General features: G+C 37.4%; 1 protein-coding gene across 2 annotated transcripts in view; it reads right to left on the reverse strand.

Annotated features, from left to right (window-relative positions):
* The window catches only part of rims3 (regulating synaptic membrane exocytosis 3), a 69,261-nt gene that overhangs the window by 39,573 nt on the left and 4,998 nt on the right, over window positions 1–24,690 (reverse strand). For both annotated transcript variants that reach the window (XR_008158677.1, XM_052583972.1), the window contains exon 2: window positions 16,930–17,218. Coding sequence is in view for 1 of the 2 variants with exons in the window: in XM_052583972.1 (XP_052439932.1) it covers window positions 16,930–17,179 (250 nt within the window). In the remaining variant the exon portion in view is untranslated. The remainder of the gene's footprint in view (window positions 1–16,929; window positions 17,219–24,690) is intronic.

The following is a 24,690-nucleotide window of genomic DNA, read 5'->3' on the forward strand; positions in this document are numbered from 1 at the left end:
TTAAAGTAAAACCTTTTAAAATTGTTCTTAAGTGTGTTCAAAACAGTGAATGAAATGAACTGTACAGTTTAGTGGCCTTTATGCCATTTTCCTTAGAAAAGGTTTTTTAAAATACACTTTTATTATCTGAAGTGCACAATCAATACAATTAAGCACCCTTTTATTTTTATTTTTACAAGGGAATACTGTTGGGTGTTAAGAAGAGTACTCCTGTATTTTTTGTCTGTGACTTACAGAAGAGTCCATTTGTCATTTATCATCGTAATATATTTTATTAATTTTTGTGCCATTGTTCTGTATACTTTCAAGATGTAACCAATGTAACCATTATCTCCTTTGGACCAATGATAGCTGATCAAGTTTATGCTGTATAAGAAATATTCATATTCATTCGTATGATTGAGTAACATTCACACAGGCACCTACCATTTTTACATGCTTCCTACAACTCTTGTAGGAGTGCAGGAAAAGGGTCAGTTTAGACAGCAGCAAAAGATGATTGCAGAGCCTGTTATTTCCCCCCATTACAGTCCTCTAGCCTCACATATGGTCAGTCAGTCCAGTTTACCACCTCACTGCAGTAGCTCTGAGATGACCGAGCAAAACAGGTAGCACTGTTATTAATGAACACATGGAGAGAGCATGAAAAATAGAAAACCGGGAGTCAATAAAGATCAAAAACAAAACCTCCAGTGCAAATACAATACAAAGTCGACGGGCAAGGCTGCTGGCATGCTTTCAGCTTTCAAATATATATATTTATAGCTTTTTCTGGTTCTCGGCATTGCACTATTTTCCAGCCCTAGTTTCAATTTCCCATCATTAATGAGAGAAATGATGCTTATCGTGTTATGTTAGTCAGCGCCCTCAGTTGTCATAAGCAGGTCTGCTAATGTGATCACAGTCGTATGGAGTCATTCCTGCCGCCAGACAGACTGCTGCTTTGCAGTGATTCATTCTGTTTGGCAGATCTCTTGCTCGTTGTCACTTGCGTCGCTATATTTAGCACCTGCGAGTGCTTTGTGTACGGCTGTGGCATTGTTCTTGAGTCAATTCCCAGATCTCAGCTGTGTGTTAGAGCGCAGACTCAGCCAGCCACATTCTCTCCTCACAGCCTGAGCCTGCAATCATCTTTTTTATTATTCTAACATTTACTAGAGATTGACGTTAAATCAAAACTGACCACATTTACATTGCCGTTCAAAACCTTGGGGTCTGTATGATTTTTGAAAGAAGTCTCTTCGCCTCAACAAGAGTGAATTTATTTGATTAAAAACAACAGAAAAATCTGTTATATTGTGAAATATTATTCAAAATCTAAATCTAAATTTTCTACTGTAATATATTTTAAAACATAGTTTATTCCTGTTATGTCAAATTTTCAGCATCATTACTTCAGTGTCACATGATCCTTCAGAAATCATTCTAATATGAGTATTTCCTGCTTTAGAAACATTCCCCATTAATGCCCCGGTATACTTCAAACGAAAGCGAAGAACGAACTGGTATGATGTCATTTCGAAAAAAATCTAGCAAAACAAAGTTTGTTTCGAGTTTATTTCGGCAGTTCGAAACAGCTGACCAAAGCGAACTTTCTGGGGGAGTTCGTTTTGGCTCCTAAACACCTTTGCGTTTCCATTGGTTCGTGGCGGTTACACAATCGGTGTGTTCTGAAACTCCACCTTCTTTGACGCACAATTTATTTATTTATTTTTTCGGTTCATTCCTCATTCTGCGGCTGTCCTACAGGAATAGCTGAGCTGCACAAATATATCTGCACCTGTACAATCACTCGCAGACAAGAAGAAGAAGGTATAAAATATTAAAACATTTAAAGTACATTTGCATTTGTTTTGTTTAAACCTCAATCCATCCATAGGCCTATTAAATTTCAAACTTCAAGGTTTCAAGGCAAAAACCATTTCCACCATTCAGCCACTATTAACTAAACATTAACTTATAACTATTGACAATAAATTCCAAATTTGATGCTAATTAATAGGAAAGTAGTTGTTAAGTTTAGGTACGGGGTTGGATTAAGGGATCAAAAATATGCTCATGCAGAAAAAGGCATTAATATGCTTAATCAGTACTAATACACCCAAAATCCTTATAATAATAATAATAATAATATTCATGCTAATGAGCAACTAGATAATAATGAGAATTGGTCCTTAAAACAAACTGTTACCCAACATTTAAAGTTTGTCTTGACAAACATTATTTTTCTACTTAAAAATTGCAATTTATACTGTATATGAATTTCTTTGAATTTCAAATGATGTTAATTCTAATTCCTTACATGTCAAATTTGATGTGCAGTTATGTATCCTGTTTGCAACCTTCTTCAGACTGTATTTTAAAAGGAATTTTCAATTCAGTTTTGTCTACTGCACAACACTACTTTGAAAATATTGGATCATTTGGTTATATCTAATGAAATCTGACTAGGTATCATCAAAGAAGCACCCAGCAGAGTTGTATCTGCATTTTCCAGAGCTTGTACTGTTTATTTGTGAACAAAAGCTTTTTTAGATCAAAGTGTATGTATTTTCAGCATTAATGTGTAATGCATCTCCTTACTATTTGTCAATATTAGTTTCAGTGACACCTCAAAATGCATTTCCTACGGTTAATTTACTCACTGAAGTCCTTGCCACCCACATAATGCGCCTTTCCAGGAATAGACGGCAAAACAAAGCAAGAGGAGTAAAGAATGTCAGAAGAGAAATGAAACATTTACAACATGAGAGCACTAAAAGAAAGACCTGTGCTAAAAGGAGGGCTAAGTACACAGCAAAGGGATAGAAAAGAAAGAGAAATCAATGATAGATGAGAGAGGTAGTGAAAGAGGCAGCGACAGGAAGCAAAAACATGAGCAGTAAAGTCCACATCACCCTTGAGAAGATTAAAAAGCAAGAGATATTAAGTGTGTCGGGAACTCATAAATGTATTATCTAGAGATTTCAAAAGTACCAGTACTTCAGTATTTGTCAATACTACAAAAACAAAAAAACAACAACAACACAACGTCAGTGTTTCTACAGTATTGGTAGAACAAAATGCTACTCGAATGCACTTCTTGGACCCTGGTTGTTACCTTCACTCACATACAAAATGCTTGAGAAATACTTCAAGGCTTCAAAGTTAATATATGTTGATATTAAAGGGGTCATCGGAAAACATAGTTTGGTTAAAATTTCTCAATGGTAGTGTAAAACAACACAGTTTTTACCCTGTCAAAAACAGCTCTGTCTACAGCAGTTTTATTGCATGTCGCTTTAAATGCAAATTAGCACTGCTGACTCTGCCCCTCTCTTCCAAACCGCTCTCTGAGAGACGGTAAACTTTAGCTGCATTCATAGTGAAACTTGCTAATTAGCACATTATTAGGAAAGGCGATTTGCAAAGATTCATTAAAACACCTTTTACCCGCCTCTTCTGGAGGTGAGGCTGGATCATGAATGATTTGTGCAAACATAGATCCATTTAGGTAGATTGGGTCGCATTCCAACTGCATCTTCAGCGGCTCAGATGTCAGGAGTAAATGATGACTGTTATGTTCATTGTTACATAAAACAACAAAACACATCAATCGCTTAGGAGTCATTCTTGTTTACATCTGCTAGGGCGGTGAAACAATGGTGGACTGATGAAAGCTCACTTAGGACGAGTCTGAGGTAAGACGCCAGTCCAGTCTGTGCTGAAATGCTACTGTCAATCAAACTATCGTGGGAGGGGCCTGTCTGTGTGATGAGATTGGCTTGATTTGAGAAAGGGGAAATGATTTAATGGGATTAAAAAAAAAAAAAAACACTGGGTAGATTTTTATCATTATAGGGTGGTTGTGTACACACACCGCAAACACACATTTCAGTTCAAAGTACTTGTAAAAGTGCATGTAGCATCCGACGCATCCCCTTTAAATGAAGTATGTTTATTAGCAGAGTTAGTTGTGGTCTCAAAACTAATGAAAAAATCCATTGCTATCAACTTCTGGAATTGTGTTATCATGTCGAGCCTGGTGTCAGCATATAAAGGGAACCGTAAAAGAGGGCTGAAAGAGAATAGAAAGGAATATGCTCCAGAACAGCTTCCAAGACCATCACAGCGATTCTGAGACTGCAGACAGAAAGGGACGCCAGTGAAAACAGTGAAGGGCCTCACAAGGAGAGTGCAAGTCTTCGAGATGAAGTCTACGAATATGTCACTGAATGCTAACCAGCTTTCAAGGGGAACTGCACACGTAGGTCTGAATTTCAGCTCATTAGACTAAAAACACTTCGAACAATAGTGTTTAGCCCTGTGTCAACAGAATAGGGAGCAGAGAGTAACAACTCACTACAACAATAAACAATGATCCGTATGACTGAAATTCATTGTTACAGATGCAATTGCGAAATCAGTTTAACACACTGATTTTTTTTCTTGAACTATATTACACTGATCAGTGTAAGCATTCTATTTAGGATAACTATGTATTGTTTGAGACCAGAGATGTATAGTAACGAAGTAGAACTACTTCACTACTGTACTTAAGTACTAAAAGGCAGTATCTGTACTTTACTAGAGTATTATTTTTTTCTCCTACTTCCACTTTTACTTCAGTACATATTTTCGCTGAGTTTAATACTTTTACTCCGATATTTTTTTTATGTGCTGCAATCGTTACTCGTTACAATTAGAAAAATGTTACGAATCATTCCATTACAAACCCACATTACCACTGCCAGAACTGTAGATGGCAGGTTTGATGAAGCTGGCACATCATTGAGCGAAGACTGCGCGTGCTGACTGAACTGCTGTGAAGAGAGAGATGAACACAGAGCCGAGCCAGATAATGACTCGTTCAAGAGTCAAGAACCGGTTGCATTGGTTTTCGGATCACCAGTAGTTCTTTCTGACAGTTCGATTCAATAAACCAGTTGAAGAAAACAGTTCACCGGTTCTTTTGTGCTCGACGTAATGGCGTCATTGGCATTGACTGCAAGCCTTCGGTTTACCTGGGCTCATAACATTAGAACAGAATCAGTTCACAATTTATGTGTCGGTCTGCTTCACGCTAAATCACACATGCGCAGTATCATCAGCTCCTCGGTTCACGAATCGGACGCGTCTGATAGAAACGGTTCTTGACTCGTGAATGAGTCATTATCTGGCTCGGCTCGGTGTTCATCTTCAGTTCTCTCTTCACATCAGTTCAGTCAGTGTACTGTTTGAGTCAATGAATTACTCCGGGATATTGGTTTGTTTTAACTCAGAGGGAGTGTCAGCCACATTAAACAAGTTAACAGCTTAAGTCATCTGTGGATCAATGCGTATTGGAGACACGAACCGTTTAAAACGGTTCAGCTCGATTTGGTGAACTGGTTCAAAAAGATCCGGTTACATCGAATGATTCGTTCGCGAACCGGATATCACAAACTGCTTTGTTTTGAACTGTCTTAGACTGACAACAGAAACGGAAGAGAAGACAATGCTGAATAAAGTCATATTTTTTTGCTATTTTTGGACCAAAATGTATTTTTGATGCTTCAACCCTATGATGTCACACTACTTTGAGGATGTTTTTCTTACCTTTCTGGACATGGACAGTAGACCGTACACACAGTTTCAATGGAGGGACTGAGAGCTCTCGGACTAAATCTAAAATGTCTTAAACCGTGTTCCAAAAATAAACAGAGGTCTTACGGGTTTGGAACAACATGAGGGTGAGTCATTAATTACATAATTTTGCAAATTGGGCGAACTAACCCTGTAACCGTTTTTTGTTTACAAAAAGTTACAGTCAAAGGAATTGTGATTGTCCTTTTGGTTAATCATTTGAAATAGTAAAAACAATATGTTCAAACTTTTAACTACTTTCTTTAATAACTACATAACACAATACTTGTACTTTTACTTTCAGTACTTGAGTAGTAAATTTTAAAATAGACTACTTGCAATACTTAAGTACAAAAAATGTTGAATACTTTAGTACTTCTACTTAAGTGTGGTGCTTAAAGAGCACTTCAACTTCTACTCAAGTCACTTTTTTGATAGAGCACTTGTACTTTTACTCAAGTATGGTTCTCTAGTACTTTATACATCTCTGTTTGAGACTTGCTTGTTACATTCGCCGTTGGCCTAAAATGATATTCCACAGTCAGTATTCATGACCTTAATGTAAAGAAAGAGACATTTTAAAAAGATAGAAGTAGCAACAGATGTTTTCCTCCATGTTGTGACATACATCTGTGCATGAAAAAAAAATAGTGCTGACTATTGATCATCTAAATGCAAGCTTGCATTAATCAAACAAATTGATTGGAGAAGTCCAGCATGCATTACTAGAGATAAGCCTATCATTTCATTATCAGGAAAGCTGAGCTCTGTTTATTCATCATAAAAAGTGATTGTGTCTCTTGGATTAAACCTCTTGGTTCATATGGATTAATTTTATTTTGTCTTTATGAACTTTTTGAAGCTTGAAAGGTTTGGTGTGAAGAACTTTCAGCAGAGGGAAAGAAGTCTAGCAGGTTTTATTTAAAATATCTTCATTTGTGTTTACAAGAGTACCAAAAGTCCTAAAGGGTTGGGAATAGTGATCTGATAGAATAGTGAATTTTGTGGGTTTTACGTGCATCAGCATCGGCCGATACGTGGCTGCTGCGTTCGCCAATAGTTTTTTCCCAGCGTTATTTACAGACAGGCGTCCACAGGCAGCTCTGTGTTGCTGGAGATGCTGCAGTTTACACTGCCCCTCCCCCAACAACAGAGTGCTGGAAGCCTGCTCTGGTAAGTTTGAAACTTTCAAAGAATCTTTTAACTGTTTGAACCGTTTGAAATACTGACATACACTTTGAAAGTGAAAACACGTTGCTCTATATGTGCGTGCAACTATAGCTAAGAAAGTTTGTGGGTCCAAATGGAAACGCAAATGGAGAGTACTTCGTCAATAAAACTTCTTGTCATTGTATTTTAGGGAGCTGCAAATAGCTAAGTTGTAGGCTATCCGTATGCATACGGCAGCGGTTTACGAACATTGGTCATTGGATTAAATAATGCCGAACAGATGATCATAGCTGGACAGTGCAGGTTTTTATTTCTCATCTCCATAAATATATGTAGTAGTAAAGGGCTAGAAATCAATATCCTTTGCTGATATTTACTCATCATTGTGGAGAGCACAGGAGCTCAAGCACTTGTGGAAAGGAGAAAGCAGCGCGGCTGTGCTTTCCACACATTTTTAGGCGCGATATGTGAACGGCCCCTAATTCATAATAAACTGAGAATCTATTTGGTTTAAATGCCCCCCCCCCCCCCCCCAAAATAAATAAATCAATATTGGAATCGGAAACAAGAACCGATAAGAACTGAAATCGCTAAAATTGAAACAATACCCAACTCTACTTAGACATGCTCATTTTATTTTAAGTAGGAAAACTGAAACCATGGCAGTCTTAAATTACAAATCAAGCACTTTATTTCAATGGCTACTTTTCAGGTTTCAGACCTAAGCATCGACTAGGTTGTAAATAGTTGCTTACTTTTAAAATTAAGTATAGTACATTGTGCACTTTATTATTCTGCTTGCTTGTTGCTACTGTGTGCAATTGTGTAATTCTTTTATTTATGCTTAAATATTTATTTTCAGTATTTTCAGCAGTGAACTATTTTACTTGTTCTACCTCACGTTTTTAATATTTGTTAAATAGTGTTTATCTACTTGTTCTACCTCACCTGTTTTTACTATTTGTTAAATATAGGTTTTTAAAGTTCAATAAATGTTCCTTTTTTAAATTGAGACTTGCAACATTTGTTATCATCATTGTGCAATTTTTATGATGTAAATTGAGTGAGCAAAAGCAGTATCGGCTCCAAACATCTGCTCAAGAAAATCGGCAGCCGTATCGGTCATCGGCTAAGGCTGATGGAAAAAAAAAACGGTATTGGCATCGACACTAAAAAAATCCATATCTGTCGATTCCTAGTTAAGAATGACATGAAGGTGAGAATGAACTATAATTTCTATATCCCCCATTTGCTAATGCATTTGGTGCCATGAACTAAAATGAACAACAAATACATTTTAACAACAATTATTAATATCGGGTTAATTTAATCTTATTGTAAAACAATACCAGCAAACCAAACCCAAGTCTAAACAATAGTAAAAAATATTAGTGCTGCAACGACGCGTCGACGTCATCGATTACGTCGACTACAAAAATACGTCGATGTACGTGAAATGCGACGACGCGTCACACTGTTTGTTTACATCTCGCGTAATGGCATACTGGGAATGGAGAAAGTTGCATTCTATTACAAAAACAGAGACCACTGTTATCAAAAGTATGGGAATACTTTAAACAGAGGACCAATAAAATGTCCCTTTGTTCCCTTTGCAAAACCGATATGGTGTACCACGGCAACACAACTGCGATGCGCACGCACCTCAGAGGAAAACATCCTGGCGCACTCCGGTGTTACGGTTTAACTGGTTACCGTGTGATCTGGTGACCAACTTCCTGGTTCAGGTCTGATATTCAGGTCTGATATTCTTGCGCTTGCGGCATTCTGAAAGTTGAGATGTTTTTAACTCTTATGCGGACACGCCTGGAAAAAACAGAGCGTCGCACCATTTGCGTGTTGCAACCAGGCATGTACTGGCCATCGTGACTACCGGGAGATTCCCGGTGGGCCGCGGTCTGGTTGGGCCGGTGCGTTATGTATTTTGTTTTTAAGTCATTAATAATCGCAAATATATTCGTAATTCTATTGTTGTATAGTCCAATTCCGGCCTTATGTGTCTCTCTCATGAAGCCTCATGATGCTTTTTTTTTTTTATATATATACGTTAGTCACAATAATTTATTTAAAACATTACAAAAAACAGTATAAAGAACAAATAAAACGACGCGTGCGCATGATGCTGATGCGAGCTGCAAGACGTGACGTGTTCACTGCTCATTGGCCAATCAGAATCAAGTTCTAGCCTTGAAAAGCGGCCGCTTTACAACTGCAACGAAATTCAATATGTTAAATAATAAAATGTCTAAGCGTTAAGGAGGGGCCGAACATTAAGAGAGAGAAAACAGCAAGCACTTGAGGCAGATGCCACCAAATATGTGTCAAGATAAATAAATTATTTGCTGGAAGTGGAAGGCAAAAGACTTCAGTGAAGATATCAGCAGGGCGGGACTTAACTGCTGAGGTGGTGAGACAGAAATGTAATGATACACGTAGGCTACTGCATTGTTTTGTTTCAAAAAGTTAGGATATTCCAGCTGTAATTTGCCACCACTCATTGATCTAAATAAACGACTCAGGTTCTGTCCATTTTATTACAAAATTCAGACAATACCGTTTTGGCGTTAGAAAATGTGACGTGACAGATCGCTTTAGCGCCTCAGTTCAAGTAAACCGATCATCTGTTACTTTCTGTTTAAAGATACAGTACAACATACTGAAATGTATATATGCCTCATAAATAATATCGATCAATCAGTCATCAGTCAAAACAGCAGGAGAACAATTATGCCACAGAACGTTACATTTACCTCAAGAAAGCCATTTAAAGACCATAGCAAGGTTAGTTAAGATTGAAAAATAGCCATAAGAAAGGAGTATTTTGCTAAATATGTGCACTATAGTACATATTTATTATATATTTTTTAATGAAAACTGCATTATATTTAATTATTTTTTAACATTTCATAATACCAGCTGATGCTCTATGTCTCTGTATATTTACGGCATTTATGTGAGAAATGTTTTTTCAATTTGTCATCAATTGACAAAAAAATCTCTTAAAGTGCAAGGCAGAAGCCTTATACCTACTGCCGGTCTGTGTCATTAATGTGAACAAAAGACTCACTGCTCTTGAATAACAGCTTTAACAAAGATATATGAATGTATATGTATATATGTGTGTGTGCTAAGTGAAGTATTTTACATTTGATATCTGTACCTGAAAATGGTGCTATTTATGATCTTTTTTCTTATTTCATTACTGACTGTTCATTTGTCTTCATTAATGTTTGAACTTAATAGTTGTAATAGTGTTAATAGTGTTTATTGTGGTATTGAAATTAGAATTGTGAAATGAGATTGCAGCTTATTTACAAAGAAAACAATAGCAATTTTATTTTTATGTATTTATTTTTGGCAGGGCAAGTACAGTTTTGAACCCTAGCATTGAGCTCTGCATTTGAATATATAAGCCAGTCTAAGGCCTTTGATAAATTAAATTAAATTTATGCATTTAGCAAACGCTTTTATCCAAAGCGACTTACAGTGCATTCAGGCTATCAATTTTTACATATCATGTGTTCCCGGGGAACCGAACTCCCAACCTTACATGCAGATTAATGTATGTATAGACATGTAGTGTGTGTGTGTGTGTGTGCTCATGTTTACATGCATAGTGGGCCGGTCTGGATGAAGTCCAGGGCTGATTTTTTTGTCCCAGTCCAGCCCTGGTTGCGACCGTGTCGCTTCCACTATGAGCGCGCTTCTCGCGCACCTACATTGGAAATAACAAACTTCAGCACGCAAAAGACGTGATATGTGAACGGCCCCTTAAAAGACAGCGCGCCGCGAGACAACAGTCACAAACCAGATCTCTAAAATTCAGCTCCAGATCTCTGGAAACCATGCTAAACCATAGCAGAACCCTGACCACATTTTATGGTTTGTGATGCTAACGAACATTTCATTACGTCTCAGACAACTGTACATTTATGGCTACTGTGGTTTAATTATAAACGTTATCATTACCTCATATTTACCATAGAAAAATAATTTTATCTTATTATCTTATCTTATTAATTTTATACTGTAAAAACTTCAACCACATAGGTTGAAAATGAATAAAGGTTGAAATATTATATTAGAAGTTGTACTTATATTTTTTTGTAAAGTTATCCAAAGGATTCATTAGCTAATAAAAAAAAGAACATTAGATTAATTATTTATTGTAATAAAAATAATCGTTAGATTAGTCAACTAATCGAAAAAATAATTGTTAGATTAGTCGACAGAAAAAATAATCGTTAGTTGCAGCTCTAGTAAATATTGATTACTAGTTGTACCAGCCACAAGCCTGAAAAAAAACTTGATTGTGCGAGAGTACATTCGGTCTGACTATGAAGTACAAGACCCCTTTTCTGGAAGAAGATCTCATCAAATGGAATATAAAATCAAACAAAACCTCATATCTCCGTTCAGTGGTTCTCCAGCCAGCTGTGGCTGCAGAGCCGGTGCATTTTCTGAGAGCATGTCTTTGTTGTTTGTGCAAAGAGAGCTTACAAGGTGCTCTCCACTGAGTCTGTGCCGGAGCTGTTTTTGGGAGTGCAGGGCTTGCCAGGAGAGCAGGGTCGGAGCTGTCGAAGGATGACTCAGAGCTTACCGAGGCTCTTTCCAAATCACTGTGCACAATTGCACCTTCTTATACCTGCTAAGAATAGCAGTGAATAAAAGCGAGCTCCAAAAAGGAAATGCACCTGTTACTCAAGTGGAAATAACAAAGTGCACAGAAATGAAATATATGAAACACTGCACTTAAGAAACCAAGTCACACGGGTTTGGAACGACTTGATATTGAATAAATGGAGTAGTGCCTTTTTTGGGTGAGCTATTCTTTGCTTTGCTTCGTGTGATATTTGGTGTCCTTATGATGTCATTCCATACAATTGCTTAGCTGATGATCTTGTTTAGCCATTTTCAAGAGGAGCTACGAGCCACTAAAAAATCAATTCTTGATCCTAATGGAAGCAGGCCAAGCACAATTACAAATCCAATGAATGAGTCCAAGAGCTGTTCAATGCCATTTTCTTAAATGTCACCTCTGCTGGTGGGAATGGAGGCTGTTCACCCCTGCGAAGCTGTGTCCTGCTGTGCTCATTGTAAAAGAGATGTCTATCAGGAGAAAATGTAAGACGCTACACAGAAAATGACACCTGCTTTCGACCTTGTGATCAATATATTGACCAGCCTGTCATCTGGAGTGTGTAACAGCAGTCCAAATTGATTGTAATGGCACATTTTGACCGAAGGCTGTGAAACCGAGCACAACCAAGTGGGAGGTTTATTGCGCAAACATCTTAGGCCACTGGAATGGAACAAAACATGTAATTGGTAAATAATAGTAAATTATTTCAGGTTGATAATATAAAACAAAAAATACAAGAACCTACAAGCTATTCTCTAGCTTCAGCTGCAGTGAACCATGGAGAACAATGCATTAGTGCAATTATGAATAAAACAAGACTGAGATGGAAATGGTGGAGGAGACCAAACGTGCATGATTTATAAGTAGGACATGTGAGGTGCAAAGTCTGCATACATTTATACTGTGAAAATGTACACTTGGATTCAAATGAACTGGGGGAATGTCAAGAAATGAAAAATGTAACCGCATCTTCAGGACCCGAGGGCCAAAATATAATAATTAAGGTAGGGATGGATTAAGATTATAATTGTGGCCAAAACAGTACACTGAAATTTTAGATAAATTTTAGCTTACACAAAACGGCATGTTCAGATATGACTAAATATTGATCCACTCCCTTGCATTAGCATGACCTGCAGTACAAAGGCACCACAGCAAATAGATATACAGCTCATTTCGGAAGGAGTGTTGTCAGCTGTGTTTTAATAGAAACAGAGGGTCGGCATGAAGCTGCCTGCTGTCATCATGGACAGCGATGCCTGCCTACCAGAGACTTCCAGTGCTGCTGGAAAGTGAAGGTGCCATATTGTACAATGACAGAGACTGACCCATATGCTCAAAATTAATCGTTTGCAAATACATGTCAGATAGAAAGGATATAAGCTGCTTGGTTTCATTTTGTATGATGAGGATTAATAGAGCTTATTAAGAGGTGTTCAGCCTTGAGTACATTCTTCAAGGTTGGCCCTCTTGGTTAGCTGAATAAGTTATAAAAAATCTTCATCTATTTTCTGTCTAAGTTAATATGAATAACTTGGCATAAACCTGGGATATTATCTTTAAAAAATTCACCTGAGAATAACATAGCTACTGTTTGGCTGTTAGCAAGCATGCTAAAGCACAACAGACTATCATTATTCTAAAATCTAAAACTGAAACAAAATACAAAAAATTAATAAATGAAGTTTAGATAGACTCATTAAAACAGTTAAATTTACTCTATTTGACAAAATTTATTAACACCTTTTTTGCTGTTTGACTAATTAAATATCATGATCATGATGGTAACAAAGTTAGCTATGCTTATAATTTTGTGATAAATAGAAAATCTTGGGGTTTTATTGCAGAGATATCGTGATGTATCATGTACTGTATGTGGCTACCATTGTGAAAAAAAGTATACTTAAGCATGCTTCTGAAAGAGTACTTGACGTGACATTCAGCCAAGTATGGTGACCCATACTCAGAATTCGTGCTCTGCATTTAACCCATCCAAAGTGCACACACACAGAGCAGTGAACACACACACACACACTGTGAACACACACCCGGAGCAGTGGGCAGCCATTTATACTGCGGTGCCCGGGGAGCAGTTGGGGGTTCGATGCCTTGCTCAAGACGACCTAAGTCGTGGTATTGCCAGCCCGAGATTCGAACCCACAACCCTAGGGAAAACTCTCTACCCACTAGGCCACGACTTCCCCATACTATTTAAGTAAACAATATATTTTAAGAGAATACTTATGTGCAAACCTAATATAAATGTTTTGCCAATTAACTGCATGCTAATTGCAAATTAAATAAAAATGTACTGTAGTTTAAATTAATATTAAATGCAAGTACTTACATTCTGAAATGCTTTTTGACTCACAAAGGACACCTTAGCATAAGTACACCTTATTATTTTTAAATTATATTCATATTTATTAACTTTAACTTTAAAATAATATTTAAATATTGAATAACAAAATGGTTAAATAATAATCAAGTACTTTAAATGCTCTTTGGTATGTTAGCCAACCCATCAGAATAAGTGTATACTCAGACCTTTTATTTCATTAACATTATATTATTATAAAAAAGAAAATAAAAAAAGATATACATCTTTTTGAAACTGTTATCACATCCACATCAGCATTCTGGCCTTTAGCTGAAAATTGAGCACTTATATGGTAAGTCTATTATCAGTATTGTCAGTCAATCACCCATTCGATTCTCCTTCATCACTCAATTTCTCCACCATCTTTAGGCTCCCTGTCAGAGCTTCTGCACTCACATTTATTACATCACTGACTCTTAGCTGAATAAGACCCACACATCAGTATCGGATTAAATTGCTTGGCTGGAATCCATGGTGTGTGGAAGTGGAAATGTGACAGAGCAAAGTAAAGCAGTTATCCAGGATAAGGGCAGATGGGTGCTGAGGCACTGGCCCTGATGCCCCAGACAGGTGAACCCTGGAGCCCCAAACCTACAACACATCCAGCCCTTGAGACTCATCAGCTCACCGAAAAGGTCATCTTTTATAAAGCACACATACGCACTAACATAAGGTACTGAGAGAGCGAAAGTAAGAGAGGTACAGTAGAAAGAGAACTGACTCTTTGTGAAGCCAAGCCTTATAACTTTTTATTAAAAGTGAATTTACTACTAATTTTCTAGTTGATACAAGGTTTAAAAAATGATTTACTCACCAACCTGTATAACCTTCTTTATTCTGTGTATCACAAAAGAAGATATTTTGAAGTATGTTGCTGGTCCCCATTATATGGACAAAACATTTCTTAAAATATCTTCTTTTATGTTTCCCAGAAGAAAGAAAGATGACAGATCTTGCAGATTTGGGTGAGCTTACCCTTTACAGGAAGTTTTTTTTCCTTTTTTCAAATTAATTTATAAATTAAATCTTAAAAATAGGCATCAACCAATTATTGATCTGGCACATTATTTGCGCCGATATTAAGCATTTTTACGGTTATCGGTATCTGTGATTTTCTGAACCGATTTGCTGCTAAAATAGTTGAATTTTGACATTTATTTTCATTTTGTTTTTAATTTTTCACAAATTTTGACATTTTTACACCAGACATATATATCAGTTCAAAGTATCGGTTATCGGTCTACTTGATCTGTAATAATCGGGATAGGCCCTGAAAAACACACCAGTCGACCCCTATCTTAAAATCTTGCAAAAACATTATGGATGTAACTCCCAAATGATGTAGAATATCAGTAAACACTATATATTTGCTCCAAAGACATGTTGTTTACTGTACTGTATTTTTGTGCTGTTCACAGACGTTTATTTCTATGGGGTATTTTTATCACTTTCAAATGTAACTTTTCCCATTTAGAGGTGCATCTGTCTCCATTCCCATTACACTTTAGTACATAATTTTACCTTTTTTATTTTTTATGTAAACAGTAAATACTTTGCCTAGTTTCAATTCATCCCTCAATTCTTAAATTTTCTTTTTTAGCAGAATTTTTCAGTGATCAAAGACATTTAATTCTATGGGATGTTTTTTTTTTCAGTTTAATGTTTCATTCAAATTGTTAAGGAAATAATGTAATTTGAATTAAAATGTTTTCACACTTTATATATACCCCATTGTATATTTAAGTCAAGTAATACAATTTATTATACATATCATTTATATTAATAAGCTATTAATAGTTATATAGGACAAAATGGCCCATGGTGGATGAAACTTCATTGCCCAGAATGCTCTAATCTTATCAAAGCAAAGAAAGTGTTTTGACAGTTTAGAGAAACACATCTAATCAGTTGAGAAAAAAACATATTATTCATACGAGGGAACATTATTATGCATAATTGAATTAATTATAAAAAAACTGTTGTACTAATAAAATCCTTCTGTTGGGTGACAGTCTTGTCATTGCAATTTGAATTCCTGTTCAACATCCTGTAGCCAATTCACCCTCATGAATCAAAAAGGAGCCAGTATTCTGAACTGTGCCGAAACTGATGAAACAGTCAACAGTAAAAATATATCTAACCCAATGTGACAGGTTCGTCTGCGTTTTCCAGAACGGCTCACATGAACACACTGCAGCGCTGGCTTGCAGAACTGTGTTAACGCTTGTGAGCTGCTGTTGTCCCTTATAGAGAGCGAGAGTGTTACATGACGATTCCCCCTGGTCACAGAGTCTGTAATTACCCCACAGGAGCACAATTACACCGAAGGAGAGCAAAAATAAAAGGGTATAAAAAGAAAGTCAGAGCAGTGGGCTGCGTACAACAGAAGCGTCCAGACTCTAATCTAGATCGGTGAAATCTTCTCTTTCTCGCCAACTGAACAAACGGAATAGAGATGCAGGTTTATTCCTGGGAGAAGCCAAGGTTATGCTGTGTTACTCAGCCACACATGCAGTCATCCGTGAGTCATGCAGGGTGATGGGAAGGTTAGCCTGTCCAGCGCTTGACTAAGAGCAGGGCACAATCTACACACGCTCCGCTGACTAACACAGCATTAATATCCCACAGCCACAAATAAACACGCAGGCCAGATGAAGAACAGCTAATGAGGGGCGTCCCTGTATATCTGCACCTATTTAAACACAAATTGATGACTAAATTCATACACTTTCTAAGGAGATTGTGAAAGTTGTCTGACCATACTGAAGTGTTTTGGAGGCTATCATTCAGAGCAGAGCTAGGATTTAAGCTAGGTTTTATACTTAGGGTTTTAGGGTGCAAGATCCAAAAATGTGTTTGTAGAAAATAACAATTGTGTCTTGCGTATGGCCTCATAACCTTATGAAACCTTGAAAGTCAAATAAGGACAAGAACGTAGAGCTGAGGTGAAGAAAAGCGAAGGAAATGAAGTGAGAAAAAACTGCACACCAGAAATGACAAACCATGGCGTGAAATTGTTCAGGCTGTGACAGCGAGAGCAAACTGAGGTAAAGAAAACAAGAAGCATATCTGACGGAGAACTGCAGGGTAGCTGTAATATTCAAAGCTCGCCCACCTTGCTGGTTGAGCTGCAGTGTGCTCTTGCTCCACTGTGACAGACCCACGATGGCCACCATCTTGGCTCCCAGGCTGGAGCGACGCTTCTTGTTTCCGGCCAGGCCTGTGGCGTCGGGCCCCGTGCTGCTGGGGCTCTTCTCCAGGCTGTACATGGCGCCGCTGATGCTGGAACTGCGAATTACATTGCGGGCTGCCACCGCGCTCATCCCGCCTGGGCTGGGTACATCCACTGAGCTGCTGAGCATCATGGTCCCTCACTAGCCTCTGGGCACAGAGCTGGACTGAGGCTGGGAGGAAGATAGAGGGTGAAAAGTTAGAAGCAACAATTTAATTATGAATCAAATCCCAAGAGTCTTTACTCTGCACTTAATTTCAGTAGCTGTGTGTCATCCAAAGGATTAGAGTCAGTAAGATTTTCTAATGTTGTTGAAAGAAGTCTCTTATGCTCACCAAGGCTGCATTTATTTAATCAAAAATGCAGTTAAAACTGTAATATTGTGAAATATTATTGCAATTTAAAATAACCATTTCTATTTGAATATATTTTAAAACGTAATTAATCATCACTCCGGTCTTCAGTGTCACGATTCAGAAATCATGCTGATCTGCTGTTCAAGTAATGTTCTTACTACTGTCAATGTTGAAAACAGTTGTGCTGCTTGATATTTTTATGGAAATCATTATACATTTTAACCCATTTCTGGGTTCTGTAATGAAAAGAAATCCAATTAAGTTTGATTTAATAAACAATCAAATGTAAAAAGAAAAATTTTAACAAAATATTTTGGAATCTAATCATTCAAAGGTATGTTCCAAATTTAAAGTTGATATCACAAAAACTGAGGTTACTGTGAGATTTCGTTTAGGTCTAATATTAATAGCTATCCAAGCATTTTCACAAACATTATTTACATTACTGTCACTATATTACTTCTATCACAAAGTAGTCACCAAATATGGAACTGTGAGACTCCAACAACATGATTTTGATTATAAAATATTATAGGACATTATAGGACACTTCATATTGCACAATAAGAGGTGGAGCTTGCTAAAATTATTCAAATTCCCATTTCCACAGTAATGCAATGTCCAACATCTAAGCGGTTTTCACAGGATGAATTTTGAGTGTTTAAGCTTTCCAATGATATCTAATTTATATAACGTGTTACTGACAGTTAAGAGGTTAATGTCCACAAAGTTTTGATTGGTAGTCGATTTCTGCAAAGCATGCCATTTTGCTGAGTAAAATAAAATAGCTCTTAATTTTAATTTTTTTTAATCAGCATTTTCATAATGCACAAGTTGTAATGATTTATGTATCAGCCTTTCCTGCAGCACTGCAAAACAAATCATATTTACGTGAGCTGTGAGTTGTTTGTATTGATGGAATAAAAAAAAAAAAAAAAAGGCAAGAAACATATTTTTATGAAGTTGACCTTATGGGTTGCATGCAAAAAACAAAACAAAAAAACAATGCAAACAGTGTAGTCCGATCGATGAGTAAATGACTGAGTCGCTTCTTTTCAGTGAATCAAAACCATACAGGGGTGCGTTTCCCAAAACCATAGTTGCTAACTAAATTTGTTGGTTGCAATGCAATTTCCCATTGCCAACCAACTAAGTTCCTAACAGGTTAGCAACTATGGTTTTGGGAAACACACCCCTGAGCGATTCCTGAAACAACTGACTCTTTTGAATCAGTTCTTTTTAGTGAATCAAAAACAATCCTTTTGTTTCCCTCTCCATAACATTTTCTGATTTGCTATAAAAAAATTTACTAACTACAAAAATTTTAAGTGAGAATAACATAAAATATAATAAATGTTGAATCAAACAGATAAGATTTCAAACATAAATTGTGATTTAAATTTGCACACATATTTCTCCACACAATGCATTTAAGTAGCAGCATTACGTTTATTTGCTTGGCGAATTTGAGCTGTAAATGAAAAAAGTGTAGCCTAATCTGATTCTATCTTCTCTGTGAACAGCATCTACATGTGTGTTTTCTGCACTCCTATTGTCTTTCTCTCTGCTCTCCACTCGCCGCTTTGATCTGCTCTTCCTCATATCAGTTCAAGTGTTTCTGGGTCTGTGGCAGTCCTCCCTCTTGGAAATGAATCAGCCTGCCTCCCTGAGTGATAATAATCATAATTTAGAGCTGGATCTGGACTAGTACTCCTTTGAAATGAAAATGGAATGAAAAGAAAGCAGGGTAAGTCTTTAGCATAGTAATCAGGTTGATTTAGGCGCATGTATTTGGGGTCTGAATGGCTGGGAGAGATGAGGGGAGAACAATGGGCTGAAATGTAGCAGCATGGCCGATCAAAGCGACCTGTGGCCTTCAGCTGCTTTGTCCGCCGTCGTGCCTCGAGCTCTAAACTGTGGGCGCTGATAAGTACAGACAGATTAAGAGGGCACCTTTTCTCAAAACGCCTCACTGCACAGACTGTACTATAGCAAGACATCACCCGTGTTGACCCGCGCCGTCCAGACAAAGCCTGACACTTTTGGGGTCAACGTGAAGTGAGTGAAGTGGGTCCTGTTTATTTACAGTGTCCTGACGGGATTTAATAGAGCAAGAGCTTGTGGGTCGCTGTACTCTCTCAATCACAAATACCACTTTACACAGACACGCTAGTGCCAGACACAGTGCCCAATTTGGCCCCGTTCCACATGTTGCCAGCAAGGAAAAGCAGAAAAATAGCCTCAGCTATGAGAATTTAAACCTGCTGCTGGTCTTAAAACAGGAGCCATAACATCCGAGACTGAGAGTCAGGATAATATCCTCAGAGTAAAGCACTGTCACAAATTCAAACTTGATTGACTCCACAACCAGTTTCAATTTATGTTGTGCTGCAAAGGTAACTCTATTAACAATAAAGTGAATCTGTTCTGTTCATCTGACATATAATGACTTTATTTAGAAACAACATGCATCAGTATAATTGATAGGTGTCATAACTGTAATATATTTCATGTTTTAGAGCTATATAGTAGCTGAGACTTTAATTCAGGTTTTTAAAACTAGTACTTGTAAGACTGTGATGCTCCATGTTTGTCTATGAAGGGTTGGCAACTTTCAGGTCACTTTCAGGCTCTGGTTCATGGTCTTATGACACCACACTAAATCTAACACCAACAAATAAGATGAAAATAAATCTACAAATGGAGAAACAGGTGTTTGTGCCCCTAAACCAGGGCATGGAAGTAACACTTGCCAATTTTGCCAGATATTAATATGTTCTATTAGGCCTGAACACTATGACGGGTGATAATTCATGAGTTGAATATACACGCTATCAGTTATGTCACGAAAACATCTTTGTATTGCAACAAGGAAATTTTCCATTTTTAGAGGCGTGAATGTTTTCTTACACAACAGCTGCCATTTCAATATCTAGATTGCTTTTGGTTTATTTTTATTATTGTAATTTAGTGATTTATAACTGGGGAAAAAAATATAATATTTTTTTAATATATATATATATATATATATATATATATATATATATATATATAAAACCAGGCTTGATATTTGTCTTTGGTTTCCATATGAGATCCAGCTGCAAGGTTTTATGATAAACGTTTTAAACATCCTATTTTACTTCTTAAATAGAAATAAAGAAATAAAGATTCTTTAAACAAATGGTATTTAAATATTTAAATCGACCAAATACTATGTGAATCACTGTAATGACCTGCAATTTTGAACTAAAAAGGAATTGTAGCTCCTAAATATTCCATTTTATTGATCAGTGCCACCTTCGTCATTATTTGTCTGGGGCATTGCGTGTGATCCACCAGCTGGACCAACACTAATCTGTCAAAAACAAGCTTGGGAATTCATGCCGGTGTCATCTCAAGGGTGTTTTAACAATTTTGTAGACTTCAGCAGAACACGGTCCTTTAGAAGTAGTTCAGCGGAGAAGCAAACACCAAGATGACCCTCCCCAGACACGTTCAATCACTCGCACCACAGCAGAGGAGCCCAAATCTCAGAGAAGTGAAGAGGTCGTCATTAGTCACCGGAGAAAACGGGGCGGCCCATCCATCACTGGCCCGTTAACCCACTTCTCCATTCGGGAATTTCTTAATTTGGACCTGTGCTCAACACATTATCTCCTTACACTTCTTTTTATGGGCTGGAGAGATAAGATGAATTATATGACCTCTTTGGTATGACGTTGACAAAAAATCTCAGCCATCTGGGCTCCTCTGGTTTAAAACCCAAGACACTTCTGTCCTCACTGGAGAAAGATCATGATTTCTTGAGAAGTGTATGTGTTTATTGAATCTTTACCAACTGCATTTCACTGAGCCATCAGGGTGAGCGTGGAGCACATGAGTAACCAATTAATCAAATTACAGTTAATACAGCTGAAATCAAAATTGCTTTTGGCCTCGTCAGTTTCTGGGCAATGGTTACATGTAATTACAGTTATTAATCAGTCCACTGAATGAGGGAAAAAATTACTTATTTTATTGAAAACAAAAGATTCGTTTAAAGGTTTGACAGCATAAGGAAGGGCCTTTGGAGGTGTCACCAAAAATATTTTGCCATTAATGTACACTATACACTCTTAGAAATAAAGGTTCTATAATGGCACCTAGTTACACAAAGAACCTTCTACATCAATGGAATGTTTCCATTGCACAAAAAGTTCTTAATGATGGAAAAAGGTTCTGCAGATTAAGGTTGTTCCAATGGACGATATCACCATGAGAGACTCCATCGTGATGCCACGCTCTGGTTCCTCTCCATCTTCTCCAGCATGTGAGGAACCTGGTGTTGGCCTTGGCAGCGACAGAGCAATCTCTCTCACATTCTCTTCCATCATTAATCATAAATTAATTATGTAGAATGATGTTTCATATGGTCCCCTCAGTACCTTAGGTCACGCTTTATCCTCTGGATGATGCCATCTGCTCCAGGATGACACGCTTCAGGTCGGCTGTCAGTTTGGAATCATCACCTGACTCCTTCAGCACACCTTCTAAATGGGCCAACATGGGCAGCAGCGAGGACACTGTTACAAAAAGATCTGCTGTATGGCCTTCAGTGCATGAAGCAAGTTTGAAAGCATTTGGACTGCAGTGTCCACTCTTTATTTACATAATGCACTGTCACTGACATGTAGGGCATCATATTGCAGCTGGACCACATGTCCGTTGTCAGGGCCAAATATTCGACATTACCCAGCTCTTTCTTGGTGTTACATCTAACCTCGTTGAAAAGGTTTGGGATAGCCGTCTTTGAGAAATATTTTGACCTGGCAGCTTGTACTGTTTAGCAAAGGTACGCAGCATGGCCTTGAATGAAGGCTTTTCCACTGTATTGAACGAAACCATTTCTTTGGCCAGGCAGCGTGTTACCGCATCTGTCAACTGCCTCCATCTGTCACTGTCGGTTTTATATTTAGTGCCTTTTGCAAAAACCCCAGTTATCGTCTGCTGAACCTGGCTAGGTTTTTTGCTAGGCCCAGCACGTGCAGGCAAGGTGGCATATTCTGCTGGATGGTCATGAAGATTGGTCATCTGCCCATCTTTTGCGTGGATCACACGAGCAGATCTTGCACACAACTTCAGTCAGGTCCCTTGGCTGCCCACTCTCATCAGGTCTAAATCCAAAAAATTGCCATATAGGCGAAGTAGTACACTTTTTAGCAACCAATACCAACGTCAATGCACCAACTCTTTAAGTGGAAGTACGCTACTTTTTTCCCCCTCACGTGCAACCTATTGGAAAGCCCGGATGATTATAGATTTAAGAAGAAGAAAATACTAATGTAAAAAGATATATTAAAATAAAAAGTGCTTAAAAGTGCACAACTCTTCTTAAGGGGGCAGCTGTGACCTAATGGTTAGAGACTTGGACTAGTTACCCGAAGGCCATAAAATAAATGAAGTAATAAAGTAAAATAACGAATAATAATTATATAATAACACTAATAATTTAAATAACACCCCCCCCCTCCCCAGCCACCCAACGATATTGTCGTCCATCGCAATGTTTTACTGTAAACCTTGTCAACTGCCAATTTAGAGGACATTGCCCAATATAATAAAATGTTCTAAAAATTGGTTCTTCTATGGCATCACTGCAAAAAAAAAAAAAAAACACCCTTTTAGAGCATTTCTTTTAAAGAAATGGATGGCCAGTATGATGGTAAATATCACAAGATATTAGAAGATTCTGGTATACTGTTTATACCACAGATATATTATAAGTGGACAGAAATGCTTTCAATTATTTACACATGTTAGCAACCAGAAATCATGGAGGAATGTTAAAATACACAGTGTGACATGTTGCAAAAAAGTTGAATTTAAATCTGTGGTTGGCAAGCAATGACACAACTCGACCGCATTCATACAGAACTCATTTGATGTGCTTCCACAGAGATAAATAATCAAATGAGAACAAAAATGCTATAATTTACAAAGTATTCAACTCATCTGACTATTACCTCATCTTTATTGACTATATAAACTACTGGGTTGAATTTCCTGACAAAAACAACTGTATTGTGAAACATACATATACTGTGGCATGAAATAAGATTTTGTTTAGCCGCCCACTTCAATGCATGTCATAATTGTTCTGGTGCCTCTTTCTCTATTTCTGTATATTTTTTGGAAAAGATACATTTCGTTTCATGTTCAAAGTCAGAGATTTCAGGCCAGGTCACTTCTCCAACATAATTAAAAGGTTTGTGAACGTCAAACTCAAACACACAGTCCTCTTGCTGCTGTCTGTATAAGGTTTCTCTCATCGCAAGAGCTATGCTGTGTCACGGCATGAGTAATGCTAAAGTCACGCTCGCCTGGAATACAGCAGCCCACAACACTCTCTCCATTAACACACCATTAGCTGTGTGTGTGTGTGTGTGTGTGAGAGAGAGAGAGAGAGAGAGAATCAAAGGAATAGTCTGAACTGAAAAACTACCATGTACCAAATGTACCAGCATTTGAGCATTTTGCAAATGCTGACATGAAATACTTCACACTCAGTTACGGCTTTGATGGAGGACTGAGTCCATTTTCACGACTTATGAAGTTTCACAGAGTAAAGAAATCTCTGATTCTGTTTTATTTAATGGAGAGGGTTGTCACATGGATGCCAGCCAAACACTTCTTGCTTTATCTTTATAAACACAAAGGTGTTTTAACTAAAACCTAAAATAACAGACTACCATCCATAATAAAGTTTCCACCAGACAAAATACTTTAATCCTTTCACATTAAAATTGAAATCCAACGGCATATTTAGAAGTGTTTTTCACTTCATTTTTCACTGGAGAAAGCAATATTATGGATATACTGTAGGACGCGTTTGAAGTTATTGATGGATTTGTTTCTTGTGAACACAGTTTTTCACTTCACAAGATGTTCATTGTTGGATTGGAGTGGTGTGGATTACTTGTGGATTATTGTGATGTTTTTATCAGCTGTTTGGTCTCTCATTCTGACGGCACCCATTCACTGCAGAGGATCCATTGGTGAGCAAATTAGCTAATGTTACATTTCAACAAATCTGTTCATAGAAAGAAATAAACTCATCTGCATCTTGGATGGACTAGGTGAGTACAATTTCAGCAATTTTTTATTTGGGGTAAACTATTCCTGAAAGCACACTTCTTTTTCACAAGCGATGGAATGTCATTATGGTTGGAAGTTTGAGTTTTTTATGATTTCATGATTAGATTGCCTTAGGACAGTGTTTTGGAAGAAAGGGAAAGGGAACAAAGAGTGA

This window comes from Carassius gibelio, chromosome B19 (assembly GCF_023724105.1).
Source record: "Carassius gibelio isolate Cgi1373 ecotype wild population from Czech Republic chromosome B19, carGib1.2-hapl.c, whole genome shotgun sequence".
NCBI classification, from domain to species: Eukaryota; Metazoa; Chordata; class Actinopteri; order Cypriniformes; family Cyprinidae; genus Carassius; species Carassius gibelio.